A 12,987-nucleotide genomic window follows, 5' to 3' on the forward strand; every position below is an offset into this window, starting at 1 on the left:
AGCTCACGTTTACGCAGGATGCTTCCCCGCATCACCTGTCTGCGGTGGGGACGGCTGTTCCCGTTAGGGAGGGGAGGAATTGAGGTCCAAAGGGAACCCATCAGTTCGCCCGGGGTCCCAGAGCCTGCTCAGGGCGAGTTCTCTTAAACTGAGCCTCAATCCCCGCAAAGCTGAGCTTCTCCTCTCTGGAAAGAATGGCCGCCGCCCCAGCGAAGCTCACACGGGCACCTCAGAGACCTGCGATCGTGCAGCTGGTGCCAGGAGGACTGCACTGCCCCGGAAGGGAGGCGGGAGCTGTGGGTGCCTGGCGGCCTCGGGCAGAGCCAGTCCCGCCAGCACAGCCTGGCACGACGCCATCCGCCCCGCACTCACTCCGGCGTGACGGCATCCTCTGAGGGACTCGGGGTGGGGGTGGGGGGTTGCTGTGGGAGACAGCTCTGCCCTCACCTGGCCTGTGCAGAAGAGCAAGGCCTCCCACAGTCTTCGGGACCCAGCGGTGGCAGGACACAAATCGCGCCCTGGCCTCCTCCAGAAGGAGCTGGTAGCATCTCCCAGACTGGTCTGGCCGGGGCTGCTAGAGAAAGGCTCAGGCCAGTAGGATCTCTGAACAGCAACAAGGCTTCTGAGGGCAGGCAGGAGGGCCACCCGTCACCAGCACTCAGGGCCATAAGCAGCCACAGCCTGGTCTGGTCAGTCACCGTCGGTAATGGTGGCTGGCAAACTCCCAAAAGCTGGAAGGTGACGGCCCCGGTGCTGGGATTAGGTTCAAACGACAGGGTATGAGGCCAAAAGCATAAGTCATCAAAATGACCCTGGAACATTCCTATTTTTAGTATACATGCTGCTGAAGGGAGCATGACCCTGGAAAATTCTTAGCTTTAGAACAGAGTTTGCTTCCTCAATTGAGAGCCAACCTGCCTCTTTAGTTGACGTGGATGGTATTTGGGGGTCTTGTTGGACAGAAGAATAATGACCCCTCTATATGGCACCTTGCAGGGGCCACTCGGGCTGAGACCAGTGGAGGCCCAGCCTGTTTCATGGGAGGGTGAGAGGCCCCCGGCGGCCGGAGACACAGCGGGGGGCTGCTGGGGAGGCAGGCAGGCAAGGAGGCCTCCCTTGCTTTTTTTTTCTTTCTCCTTCTCTTTGCATATGTATTATACATATATATATACACAAACTAATATTATATATTTTATTATATATAATATATAGACTTTAACAACAAATACATATCAAATACATATTATATATATAATATACAAACATATCTCAACGTATATTTTTTAACGAAAGGTATTACATATATTATATATATATATATATATATATATATATATATATATATAATATAAATATACTTTAAGCAAACTCTAAGCCCAACGCGGGCTTGAACTTACGACTTGGAGACAGAGTCGATGCTCTACCAACTGAGTCGACCAGGCACCCCTCTCCTTTTTTTTGTAATGAGTACATGTGGTTGAATTCTCAAATATTAAATGCCGGTACAATTCAAGTTTACCACCTACCAAACAAAAAACGCTGGTTGTCTGTTGACCAAGATGGGAAAGCGTATGGTGGGCGAGTGTCCCTAAGGCTCATGTGGACCTTCTGGGGGAGCAGTCTCCACCTTCAGACAAGTCTCTACTGTCAGACGAGCCACACGTAAGCTGCTGGTCGATCAAGAAGATGCCTGGAGAATAACCTAATGTTGTGGGCTCACTCTATCATCTTGCTTCTTGGAATACAAACGACTTATTTATAAACGGCATCGTGTGCCCCGCAGCCCTCGAGGGGAGGCTCAAGAGAAGAGCCACAGTCAGGAGACGCACGTCATCCCCTCAGTCTGCCCGAGAAAGAAAGGACACCCGCTCGTGGGACACTATTCTAGCTGCAGAAGAGACAGGCACACGGGTGCTGATGCAAGACCTGAAGGACACAAAGCCACGCGCCATGCTGAGTGGGAGCGCCAAGTTCTGGTGGCAAAACCCGCTCTGAGCAGGCGCTCCTTCTGGGCTCTGCAAGCACCGCAAAGCTGGAAGGGGTGAGGAGGCTCCCTGTAAAAGGACGAGGCCCATTTAATCTGCACAAGGGGCTCATCAATGTCCTAAAATCCAGCAACTTACACAATGTCCTATAAGAATTCACACAAACTGAGAGGTGCCCGTGTGGCTCAGTCGGTTAAGCATCCGACTCTTGATTTTGGCTCAGGTCGTGACCTCAGGGTTTGTGGCATCGAGCCCTGCGTCAGGATCTGCGCTGACAGCGTGGAGCCTGCTTGGGACTCTCTCTCTCCTTCCCCCACCTGTCTGCCCTTCCCCGGCTTTCTGTCTCCGGTAAGTAAACATTAGAAGCCAAAGAATTCCCACAAGTTGACCACGGTGGCCTACCTAGCTGGGAAAGGTCCAGCCTCGTCCAGTGCATGCCTGTGGGGCAGCTCTTGGACAGCGTCCGGATGAACACCTGGCCGAGGCTGTCCAGGGCCCACAGGGCGTCCTGGCAGGCGGCGTAAGCCCTCATCTCGGCGTCGGGAGGCAGCTGCACCGTGGAGGGGCGGGACTGAGCGTTCTGGGCGCTGACGCTGCACAGGTCCTTGCTGCTCTGGCACAGCCACAAGGAGCTTCCTGCGGAAAAGGTTCATGTTCGTCACTGGAGAAACGCACAAGGCACCCCGGCCTCTGGGCAGGCGACACCCGACAGCTCCCAGCACGGCTGCGCAGCAGGCTCGCTCTGTGCGCTCTACGTCAGAGGTCAGAGGTCAGAGGCGCACCCCGTGGCCAGCCGGTTAAGAGACAAGCCTGAGATGTTCTAAAGGGAGGAAAGAAAGCAGGGCTTATGAGATCTGATGAAGGCTACAAAGTGGGCTCTGTGGCTCCGACCTCGGACGTTCTGTAAGGGCTGGAGAGTCTTTGATTTGGCTGTGCCTGGCGCTCTGGAGGGAGGGACGGCAGCGATTCCTCAGAAGGACGCGACCAAACTCCCCTAGTCTTGTCTTGGTGGAGGGGGTGGGCGGGCAGGGAGGCTTGGGAAGCCGGAGGGCCTCCTCTCCTCCCCAGCCTCTCCTCAAAAATTCACCCTCTCTTCCTCCTCACCATTTGTACAGTCCTTCAGGCTTAACAGGTTCGGTTTAAAATGCAGACAACCTCTGGGAAAGTCAGAACCTCCGTGAGAACACATTGTCTAAAACCTGTGGCCAGATAGGTTTAAGAATTCAACTATTTTTGGGTTTTGAATACCTAAGGTGTTGGGCATGCCACAAATTTAAGTAACAGCCTCAGGGAGCCAGGCAGCCACGAAACGCAGTACTGTTCCTGCCACAAGCCTAATTGGTGGCAGAAATAAGCAGCCTCACGTCGGGTTCAGGTCAGGTTTTGTTGCCAAATGAATTTGTGCCAATCTCAGGAGAGAACCCATGCTTTTCGGAGCTTACAGATTTCAGAACCGTGGTCAGAGTGATCAGGCAAGAAAACATTTTACTGTACGGACAAGTTAGCCAAATCCTAGTGGGACTAACGGCTTGACTACCCAGCTGTCTTGTCTGGACCACAGGCCTCTCGGCATCTGCCCGTCCCGCCCCCGGGGCGATCCTAGAAGGAGCCTTCTGCCACTTCCCAGCGGGGCTACCTGACTGCCTGGGCTCTCAGCTCCCACCTCCAAACCCTGCGCTCTGGGAGGGAGGGGCACCCTGAGTGGAGTTGCAGGAGGTCTGCCTCTGCAGGGGAGGCCTGCCCTAACACGGCACAACTAGCCGGAGGCTGAAAACCAGACTGAAAGAGGTTACCGGGAGGTGACGGAAGACTTCCCAAGGGGAAACGGAAAGACACCCAGAGAACGCTGGTGCCCGCTGGCTGCAGTGCTCTGGACCCTGACATGTCGCTGGGAGTCTCCAGCTGTGGCTCTGGTGGGACACCAATTGTTTCTCTCCTTTGAAATGGCGTTTTGCCTGTGGACTCACTCGATGTCCCCACACTAGACCCTCTCTCCTGGTCAGGCCTATCCAGCTTCGGGGGCCTTGGCTCAGCCGACAAGGGATGCTTGTCCGTGAAGCCACTGTACCATCTCTGAGGCCTACCCAGCCACACGCCATTGCAGCAAGGCCATGGTCAGACCATGGCTTTCACCTTGCAACAGCCAACCCATGCACTACATTTCTCAACCAACCTTCCTTTGTGGGAGCAGTGGAAGCCAGCACAAAGGCCCATTTTGTTGCAGAAGCTGTCCCTCGGGGAACAACATTATTCCAGTAAGTGCCTAGAAGGAATACGAAGTGTGTTAAAGAAAGAAGAAAACACACACACACCAAAGCTCTGGTTCGGGACAACTGGTTTTCAAACCTCTTACAGCTAATTCTAGAGTGCCCTTAGATTAGGAGGTCCACACCAGTGCTGTGAGGCCAGTCCCTTGTTTTCCTTTCTATGCTGACAAGCAGAGCCCAGTCCTGCCAGGGTCAGGTAGGTGGGCGGGCGGGTGAGATGTGCAGAGGGAGGTGAGCTGGAAAAAATGCACAAAGCTGGGCTTCACTCACAGAAACGAAGTCCTCGTGGGTACACGTGGATTCTTAACGACACTCACAGATCTCATCAGAGCCTTCATTCCCCACAGTGAAAGAACTTTTCCTCTAGTAAATGGACTATTCTGTCTTACCGAGCACTGTAGTTTGGGTGCGCTTTTTCATTTGAATGTGAAATTATGAACATAAAAATGAGCTCCATCTGCCGTTTCTATATCATCACAGATTCCCAGTAGAAACTGATCACACACCAGCCAAATGCTGGTACCCAAGTTGCAGGAACGACAGGTTAAAAAAAAAGGAAACTGATACAAAGCATAAAGAACGCCTCCGTTACAAACACTTCACACACTGGCACCAAATTATCTTCTGAAGTTGAGATCTTAAAGCTTTTGTTTCAGTGCTGGCTTTAAAGCGAAGCTGCCAATCAAGTCAACATAAAAAGACAAGTAATTCACCCACCGATGAGATTTCCTTTAGCGACATGGAATTCGTTCTTGCCTGAGGAGATCCAGACGCCACTGTTGTTGACCCCGAGAAGGCTTGGCTGGCACTGAAGCTGCTGAGACCAAAAGGCCATGCGCAGTTTATCCGCCACCTTTTCGACGGGCACCTGGGCTGCGGTGGCCACCGAGTGCGTGGCATGGATTATGGTCTGGAATAAGCTGCACTGGTCGAACACCACGTAGTCTGTGATGCTCACCTGGAGGGGACAGAAAGACACCCCACTCTCAGCGGCCACAAGCGCCCTCCCCCTGTGCACGGACAGTGAGGCTCGGCCCTCGTGCGGCAACACCTGACACACGTGTGCACGTGCCCACTGTGTCAGCACCGAAGCAAGGCCGGCAGGACGCTACCAGACCACCAGCTGTAGCTGATTCTGAGGGTCGGGTTTAGAGGGATGGCAGAAAACGTCCCCTTCTGTTTTCTACGTTTTCATAGGATATGGACCGTCACAACAGCATGTATTACTGTTGTGATTACCTGTGACCCCCTCAGGCCCCCAAAGCCTTTTATTCTAATCAGTGAGAATGGGTGATTTTGCTTTCAAAGTTAGGTATTTCCAACAGACAACAGTGTGCGGTCCTCAGAATCACAACTCGGGTCAAACGAGGTATTGTAAGTAGGGTTACGGTCTAAACTAGGACTGTCAGTAATTACACCAGTTCAACAGCACGAGCTGGGACTGCCCTGGACGTGAAGGGCACACCCTGGTTCACGTGTGCAAGCTGCTTCTCTAACATTCCCGAAAGACACTCTCCAGGGCGCCTCTGGGGAGAGCCTCCCCCTGTTCGGCAGCTCTGGTTGTGAGAAAGTTCTTTCTAAGATGGTCAAAATCTGATTCCATGTGACTCTCATGTATACGTCTGCCCCCGTCGGGCTGGATTATAGAGAATGTCGCTCCCCTACTCCTAGGACAGCCTTGTGCAGGCCACGTTCCCAGGTCACACACAATCGAGTGAAAGGGACATCATTTATCATAGGGAACTTAATTTATAATAAACAAAACCAAACAAAAAGGGAATTACCGCAACACTCGGTACTTAAGTGTACAAATCTGCTTTTTTTTAAATCCATGAAAGGACGAGCCGCCGCCCTAACTGAAGTTTAAGTGAACATCAGACCACATCAGGACCCCGCGGCCCCACTTCCTACTGTCGGTAAGCGCTCCGCCAGCCCGGCTGGGTGGTCTCCATCGCAGCCCACAGAACGCTGGGCACCCAGCTCCGGGGTTCACGACGCACACTGCTGTGTGCCGGCCCAGCGAGCTCTGTTCTTCCTTGGGAGTGCACACGCCAAGGCCACGCAGCAAGTCGGTGACAGACTGCCTTAGCACCCCACACTTGCAGATAAGCAAGATGCATATTAAAAAAAAGAAAGGTTTAGCAGCCAAACATAAAGCTGGCTCTAGAGCTACAGAGAAATCAGTCTTACGGTAATTAGAATAACTACGCTTCCAAATACCTCGTAGAGGATTCTGTCAAATTAAAGGTCTCTAAAGATAAGGTTCTCAATATTATGGTAAATGGTATCTAACTTTCTTTAGGTTATTTAAAAATGGAATTGGGTACATACATACATGAGAGACAGAGTGTGTGTGTGTGTGTGTGTGTGTGTGTGTGTGTGTGTGTATAACCATACAATACAGTTACAAGCACGGAGAGGATATTTTGAAATCATTTGTACGACCTCTCAGGTAGTATCTGGCATATCAAATTAGAGACATACGTACACATACACTTACTCGTTAAATAGCAAACACAACTTATTTTTCACATTCTCATTCAAAAGACCTAAGCGCCACCAATGAAAGAACTGCCTTCAACACAGCAAGTCTGAGGCAACAATAAAACCTGAACCTGGTTTTATTTTGCAACCCGACTGGGTGGCTCAGTCGGTTAAGCGTCTGACTTCGGCTCGGGTCATGATCTCGCGCTTCGTGGGATCGAGTCTCGTGTCGAGGTCTGTGCTGACGGCTCAGAGCCTGGATCCTCTGCTTCAGATTCTGGGTCTCCCTCTCTCTCTGCCCCTCCCCTGCTCATGTTCTGGCTCGCTCTCTCTCTCTCAAAAAATTAAATAAACATTAAAAAAAAATTTTAAACCTGAACCAGTGGAGACAAACACTGAAGAGACATTGCTTATTTTTCAACTGCTGAGGGTCAGAACAACCTTGCCGATGGGAGCAGGAGGCGAGGGGGGGGGGGAGGGCAGCTACAGTTACACTGAACGGTACCAAAGAGGGGAAGGGACAACTTCTTTGAAAATACGTTCTAGGCCACTCTGGCTGTGACCGAGTCACGAAAAGTTAGCTTGCTTATACCCTACTATGACGCAGAGTGTTTCCTTTTCTGGGAACATGTGGGAACATTCTCCTTTCTTTGTTGAAACACTGCCTGCTTAGAGGCCTTGAGAGCAAGCGGAGAGAGATGAATTCGAATTGCAGGTTGGGTTTCCAAACCCACCGTCTAGCTCTTCCTAAACATCATTATTACCTAGGTCTTCCCTGGGCTTGTTTAGCACGTGAGGATAAATTGCTAAGCAACACCGAAACAAAAAAAGAAACAATAAACAAAGCCTGTAAATTTAAGCGAAGAGAGCTTTGTAAGTTATCTCCTACAACGAAAAGCCCTTGATATTTCTAATGTGCTCAAATACAGCGAAGTTTAACTCATCAAAGAGTAAAGAGTGAGTGTTCTTAATTCAGTCCAACCTTCCCAGTCTCTTTACGGAGAAGACAAGGGCTATAAACGGGGAGCAGAGCTCCCAACCCGGGGAGACACTCTGGCCAGTGGCCCTGGAGCTGAGTACCTACTTGCCACCAATGGTCGTCATCTCCCTGAGGCTTCTTGGAAACGATGCCGGTCCTGAACCACAGGTTTCCTCGGATGTCCAGGGCCCACAGAGTCTGCTGGTCCCCGAGGGTTATACAGACAGGTTCCAAAGCCTGCCTTTCACTGGGAACGGGAGAGAACACGGGAGTCAGCACCCACACTCCAAGCGCCCAGCGTGACTAGGAATGTGGCAATCAAGTGTCTCCTGGCTGGGTCTGGACCCCACCCACAAGTTCCAAGGACAGAAGGTCCGGTTTTGAGTCACATTACTGTGCAGTGTATGTTGTTTAAATGTGTGGCAGCTTCCGAAAGACATACTGAAGACCCGGCCTGACAGGGACGAGAAAATAACCTTCAAGAAAAGAATGCAGGCACCTAAGGGACGCGAGGCCTGGAGCCCCACACCCTCCACTGCTCCCTCCTGCACAATCTAGCGAGCGGAGGCGCCCCCCATGTGCCAGGCTGTGCTGGGCGGCAGCAGCTGGGCACACGCCGTCTCGCTGCGGGCGGTGCCCTTCTCCCTCGTGCCCCTCTGGTGAAGCCCTCACCAGCTTCGAGGCTCAGCCGGGCTGCACTCCCGGTTTAGGACCATCTACGCTAACTGGCTTCAGTCAGTTACGTGGCTCCCCCGGAGCAGGAGCCCTGGGAGGGGAGGGCTCAGGGCAGACCCCCTCGAGCGCCCAGCCCAGCCCGAGGGAGGCTCCCAGGAGCTACCTGCTCAAGTTTACTGGGCTGCTAGGTTCAAACCAAGGGCATCCTAGTCTCATTTTTCTAATCAGCAACACGATTTGATGGTCTGCAAATAAAATTTTGAGTGGTACAAGTAACCCAACGAATTAAAATTCAGAGACTGATTACCATGGACTAGGATGATAATAAAGAAAAACATTTGGCCCTAAACCGTCGAGACTGTAAACAGAAACCACCCGACAGCACTGGGCAGTGCCGAACGGGGACTGTCATGAGAGACTCGGGATGCCGTGATGCTCGGGGTTACACAAGAGGGCAGCAGCATTTCAAAAAACCTTTGCTCTGACCCTACGCCCAGTCTGCCAGGCAGCGGCAGGCACGGGGCGTCTCCAAGGTCAGGCTGCCGACACTGGCTTCTGAGAATTCCAGAGAATGCTATCCCCACGGAGAGCTCCAGAGAAGCAGCCTTGGACGGGCTCACATGGGTGCCTCAAGGGGAGTCGAGCAGACAAAGAACCGAGGGTGGGACAAGCGAGCCGATGGAGAGGTCTCTGCTCTTCCTGCGGATACCTGACGATGTCACATTTCCACTGCTCCCCTTCAGGACAGAAGCTGCTCACGCCCTCCCGATACAGGAGGGCCCTCTGCTCTGTCAGCGCCCACACCACGCTGTTTCGGGCTGTGATCTGGGACAGCGGGTATGGACAGTCGACCTTCACGGCTCTGGCACAGGGGCGATCCACACTGAGACCTGCCAGGGAGACAGACAGGAAGCCCCCCAACACACAATCAGGATTTCACACCTCATTTGTATTCTGTCGTCTGCTTCTTTTCCTTTTTTCGGTATTTTGCCTGTTCTTTTGTAATAAGTACTTTGTCCTTCTAAGGGTCAGTCAACAGAAAATGGCGAAACTGTGCTTAAGTATGGCGTCTATCTGAATTGTTTGCAGATGCGCTTTGAAAACTGAAGGGGGCGCCTGGGTGGCTCAGTCGGTTGAGCGTCCGACTTCGGCTCAGGTTATGATCTCACAGTGCATGGGTTAGAGCCCCGAGTCAGGCTCTGTGCTGACAGCTCAGAGCCTGGAGCCTGTTTCTTCAGATTCTGTGTCTCCCTCTCTCTCTGCCCCTCCCCTGTTCATGCTCTGGCGCTCTCTCTCTCAAAAATAAATAAACATTAAAAAAAAAAAAAAAGAAAACTGAAGGAATGACAGCTCGGAATCCCGGCGTCCCAAAGTATCTTACGAAGTCTGGAAAGGACAAGAAGGCCCAGAGCAGGAGAGCGGCCAGAGGCTGAGCCAGGAGGCCCGGGCCCGGAGCAGCGCCGCTCCCGAGGCCCTCCTCCCATGCTTTGCGGCCGTGCCCCTCAGAGCATCCGGGTGAGCGAGCTGCTGTGGCAGCCGCTGGCGACGGCGGGGCCCCGAGGCCTCCGCCCCTCCTCTGACCCTCCGCGGAGCAGCTCTGACAAGGCAGCGGCCCTCTCCCTGCTCTCACCTGGTTGGCGGGAGTGGGGGTGGGGGGACCCTAGATGGAAGGCAAGGCCACGGCAGGGCCAGAGCTCAGGGTCCCTGACTCCCCGGCCGGGGCTCTTGCCCCCATCTCCTTGTAGCCTGTCTCACGAGCCGGGAGCTAAAAGCCCATCCTCCATGGCGTCGGCCCGCGATGAGTTCTCGCTGCTTGAGGGTGCGCCCCGCCTAATCGCAGAAGCACCCCGTGTACCACGTCCCCGGCGGCACGTCTCGTCCTTGACCAGGAGAGTCACCTGCGGGGCTTCCTACACCACAGATCCTCAGGCCAGCCGCAGGGACTAACGCGGTAGGTCTGGGCCGCCACTCCCCAACCCCAGGCCACAAGCACTCCGTTCCCCACCAGGAACGAAACTCAAATGCCCTTGGAAACTGGATATGCCTTTGCCTTTCCAGAGCTCTCTGCACTTGAAGGGAGACACAGGAACTGGGATGGAGAGACCGGGACTGGCAGGTGGCCCAGAAGCTGGCAAGGCTGACCACCAGGGCTCAGGCAGCAGCTTCTCGGGGATGCTGGCCCTCCCACATGCGACAGAGAGCCACAGGTGCAAAGGCTTTCAATCTCAGAGAGTCATCCCTGGCTGCCGGCTCGCAGCGGATTAAAACATTCTCTCCAAATCAGCAATATTAAATGGTCAGAAGACCGATCTTTACGTAAATCCACTACGGCCTCCTGACGACCAAAAAAGAGCTCCGTGCCCCATATCCTTTGCAGATGCCGGCAAATCACACTGCCTTTGGAAACTCACAGACCGTTTTGCTGAGAGGACACCAACGCTCACTCTTGTTACACTTGGTGTTTAATAAGCAAGTCTCCCTGTGTCTCCTGCAGCAGCTCAGGGTTCCCGCAGGGCAGTTTATTAGGACGAAGTTGAACTGCTACTTTGATCAAATTCTCTCTGTGTTTCTTCCAGACCCACATGTGAACAAGTATACAGAAGCAGGCCTTGACCTGGCTGAAAAAAATCCAGCCATAACCTAAACGAAAAAATGACTGTAATGTCATTTTCCTTCCTGCTAAGATTCGATGTTGTAGCACGTGTGACAGGCAATGCTTGGCCAGAAGGAGAAAAATCTGTTTCTGTATCTCACTAATTAATCCTATTAATCTTTGCCTTAAATCTGTCCTGGGGTGAATGCGAGTCAATAGCGGGAAATTGCTAATTTATTCCAATGACAAACACCGTCTTTCCACAGATGCTTTAATTTACATTGATTTTTAGCTCCTTAGTCATCGCGACCGTTCTAAGCATGTCCCTAACAAAGTGAAGGACGGCAGGAAGCAATCACCCCCAGGCCGCCGGGCGCTGGAGCACAGCCTCCAGTTACCTGTCTGCAGGTATAGGTCTCCGTTCGTCCTGATGATCCAGGCCGTGTCATCGCTCAGGGCCACAAAAACCGCCTGGGGCAGCGCTTCGTACCAGTGGCGCTTTCCCTTGATGGTCACTTTTCCACAAGCAAAAGCTCGGTTAGATTTCTGTTCAATCTTCCAGAGGAGGGCGCCTGCGGAAATACAAATGCTGTTCACTATCCAGTAAATGTCGTGACTCACACAAAAAACTTCACTCTGGTTGTGTCGGGGAGAGAGATTTCTAAAGCCGCTCTCTCCCTTCTGCTTCTACCCCAACTGGGGAAAGGGCCCGCAGCGCCAAGGATGAGCCTTTGGCCACCGCCCACCAGCCATGTGGCTTCGGGCATCGAGTCGCCTGGCGTCCCCGTGCCTCATTTTCTCATCCATTCCTTATGGGGCTGCTAGGGAGACTGGAGGTGAGAACATATCGACAACACAGCAGAGCTGGGCAGTGGTAGTGCTGACGCGGTTACCTTAGGAGGCACAACTGGTGCCCCACCAGAGGTTGAAAAGTCCCACAGGGACACAAAGGAGGCATTTCTGGATCAGCTAAGGGGATAAGATGCACGGAAAAGAAGCATTTGAGCTGGGCTATCCTTTTTCACTCAGAAAGGGATTCTGAGACACAGAGGTGAAGAAGGCCCTTGGGTGGCTTAGTTGGTTCAACGTCCGACTTCGGCTCAGGTCGTGATCTTGTGGTTCATGGGCTGGAGTCCCGCATCGGGATCTCTGCTGTCAGTGCAGAGCCTGCTTGAGATCCCCTCTCTCTCTCTCTCTCTCTCTCTCTCACACACACACACACACACACACACACACACACACACACACACACACACTGGAATATTATTTGCCAATCAAAAAGAAAGAAATCTTGCCATTTGTGACAATGTGGATGGAGCTAGAATGTATTTGCTAAGCAAAATCAGTCAGAGAAAGACAAATGTATATGATTTCACGCATACATGAAACTCAAGAAACAAAACAGATGGACATAGGGGAAGGGAAGGAAAAATAAGATAAAAACAGAGAGGGAGACAGACAGTAAGAGACTCAACTACAGAGAACAAACTGAGGGTGGGGGATGGGCATTAAGGAGGACACTTGTAGGGATGAGCACTGGGTGTTACATGTAAGTGATGAATCATTCAAGTTTATTCCTGAAATACAATTGAAAGAAAAGAAAGAGAAAAGAAAAGACATGAAGAAGGGGAGGGAAGGAGGCAGGTGTTCTATGTGGACGGAGGGTGTAGCACAGGCCAGGCAGCCACGTGTAAGAAACCACCAGGGAATCAGCAGAGCACAGCCAGGCCAGACCAGAGGGTCTGACAGTAGGAGTTGAGGTAAGAGCAGAAAAGCAGGACAGACGGCCGAGCCCGGAGCACACCCTGGACGCCACGGGGCTCGGTGCCCCCTGAAGACTGCAGGGCCCCTCAGCTCAGACACTGAACTGGTGGAGACAGAACTCTCCCTAGGTCAACGAGGGCCTGAACATTTTGGAGACACAAAGTAGTCAACCGAATCAGGACAGGACCAAAGCTTTTAGATGGCTGGGGAGATGAACCCAGAAGTGAATGACAGAGAAAG

At 52.6% G+C, this 12,987-nt stretch overlaps 1 protein-coding gene across 8 annotated transcripts in view; it reads right to left on the bottom strand.

Moving 5' to 3' along the window:
• Positions 1-12,987, bottom strand: part of TECPR2 (tectonin beta-propeller repeat containing 2) — a 108,203-nt gene that overhangs the window by 41,461 nt on the left and 53,755 nt on the right. For 7 of the 8 annotated variants that reach the window (XM_047080042.1, XM_047080044.1, XM_047080043.1 and 4 more), the window contains 6 exons: positions 11,382-11,555; positions 9,100-9,280; positions 7,821-7,962; positions 4,970-5,210; positions 4,159-4,248; positions 2,388-2,621 (listed from right to left, as the gene is read on the bottom strand). In XM_047080042.1, the coding sequence (XP_046935998.1) occupies positions 2,388-2,621; positions 4,159-4,248; positions 4,970-5,210; positions 7,821-7,962; positions 9,100-9,280; positions 11,382-11,555 (1,062 nt within the window). The other variant, XM_047080049.1, reaches the window with a different exon arrangement.

This window comes from Lynx rufus, unplaced genomic scaffold (genome assembly GCF_022079265.1).
Source record: "Lynx rufus isolate CCGP_SWC_20201006 ecotype Redwood Valley unplaced genomic scaffold, mLynRuf1.p SCAF_17, whole genome shotgun sequence".
In the NCBI taxonomy this organism is placed as follows: Eukaryota; Metazoa; Chordata; class Mammalia; order Carnivora; family Felidae; genus Lynx; species Lynx rufus.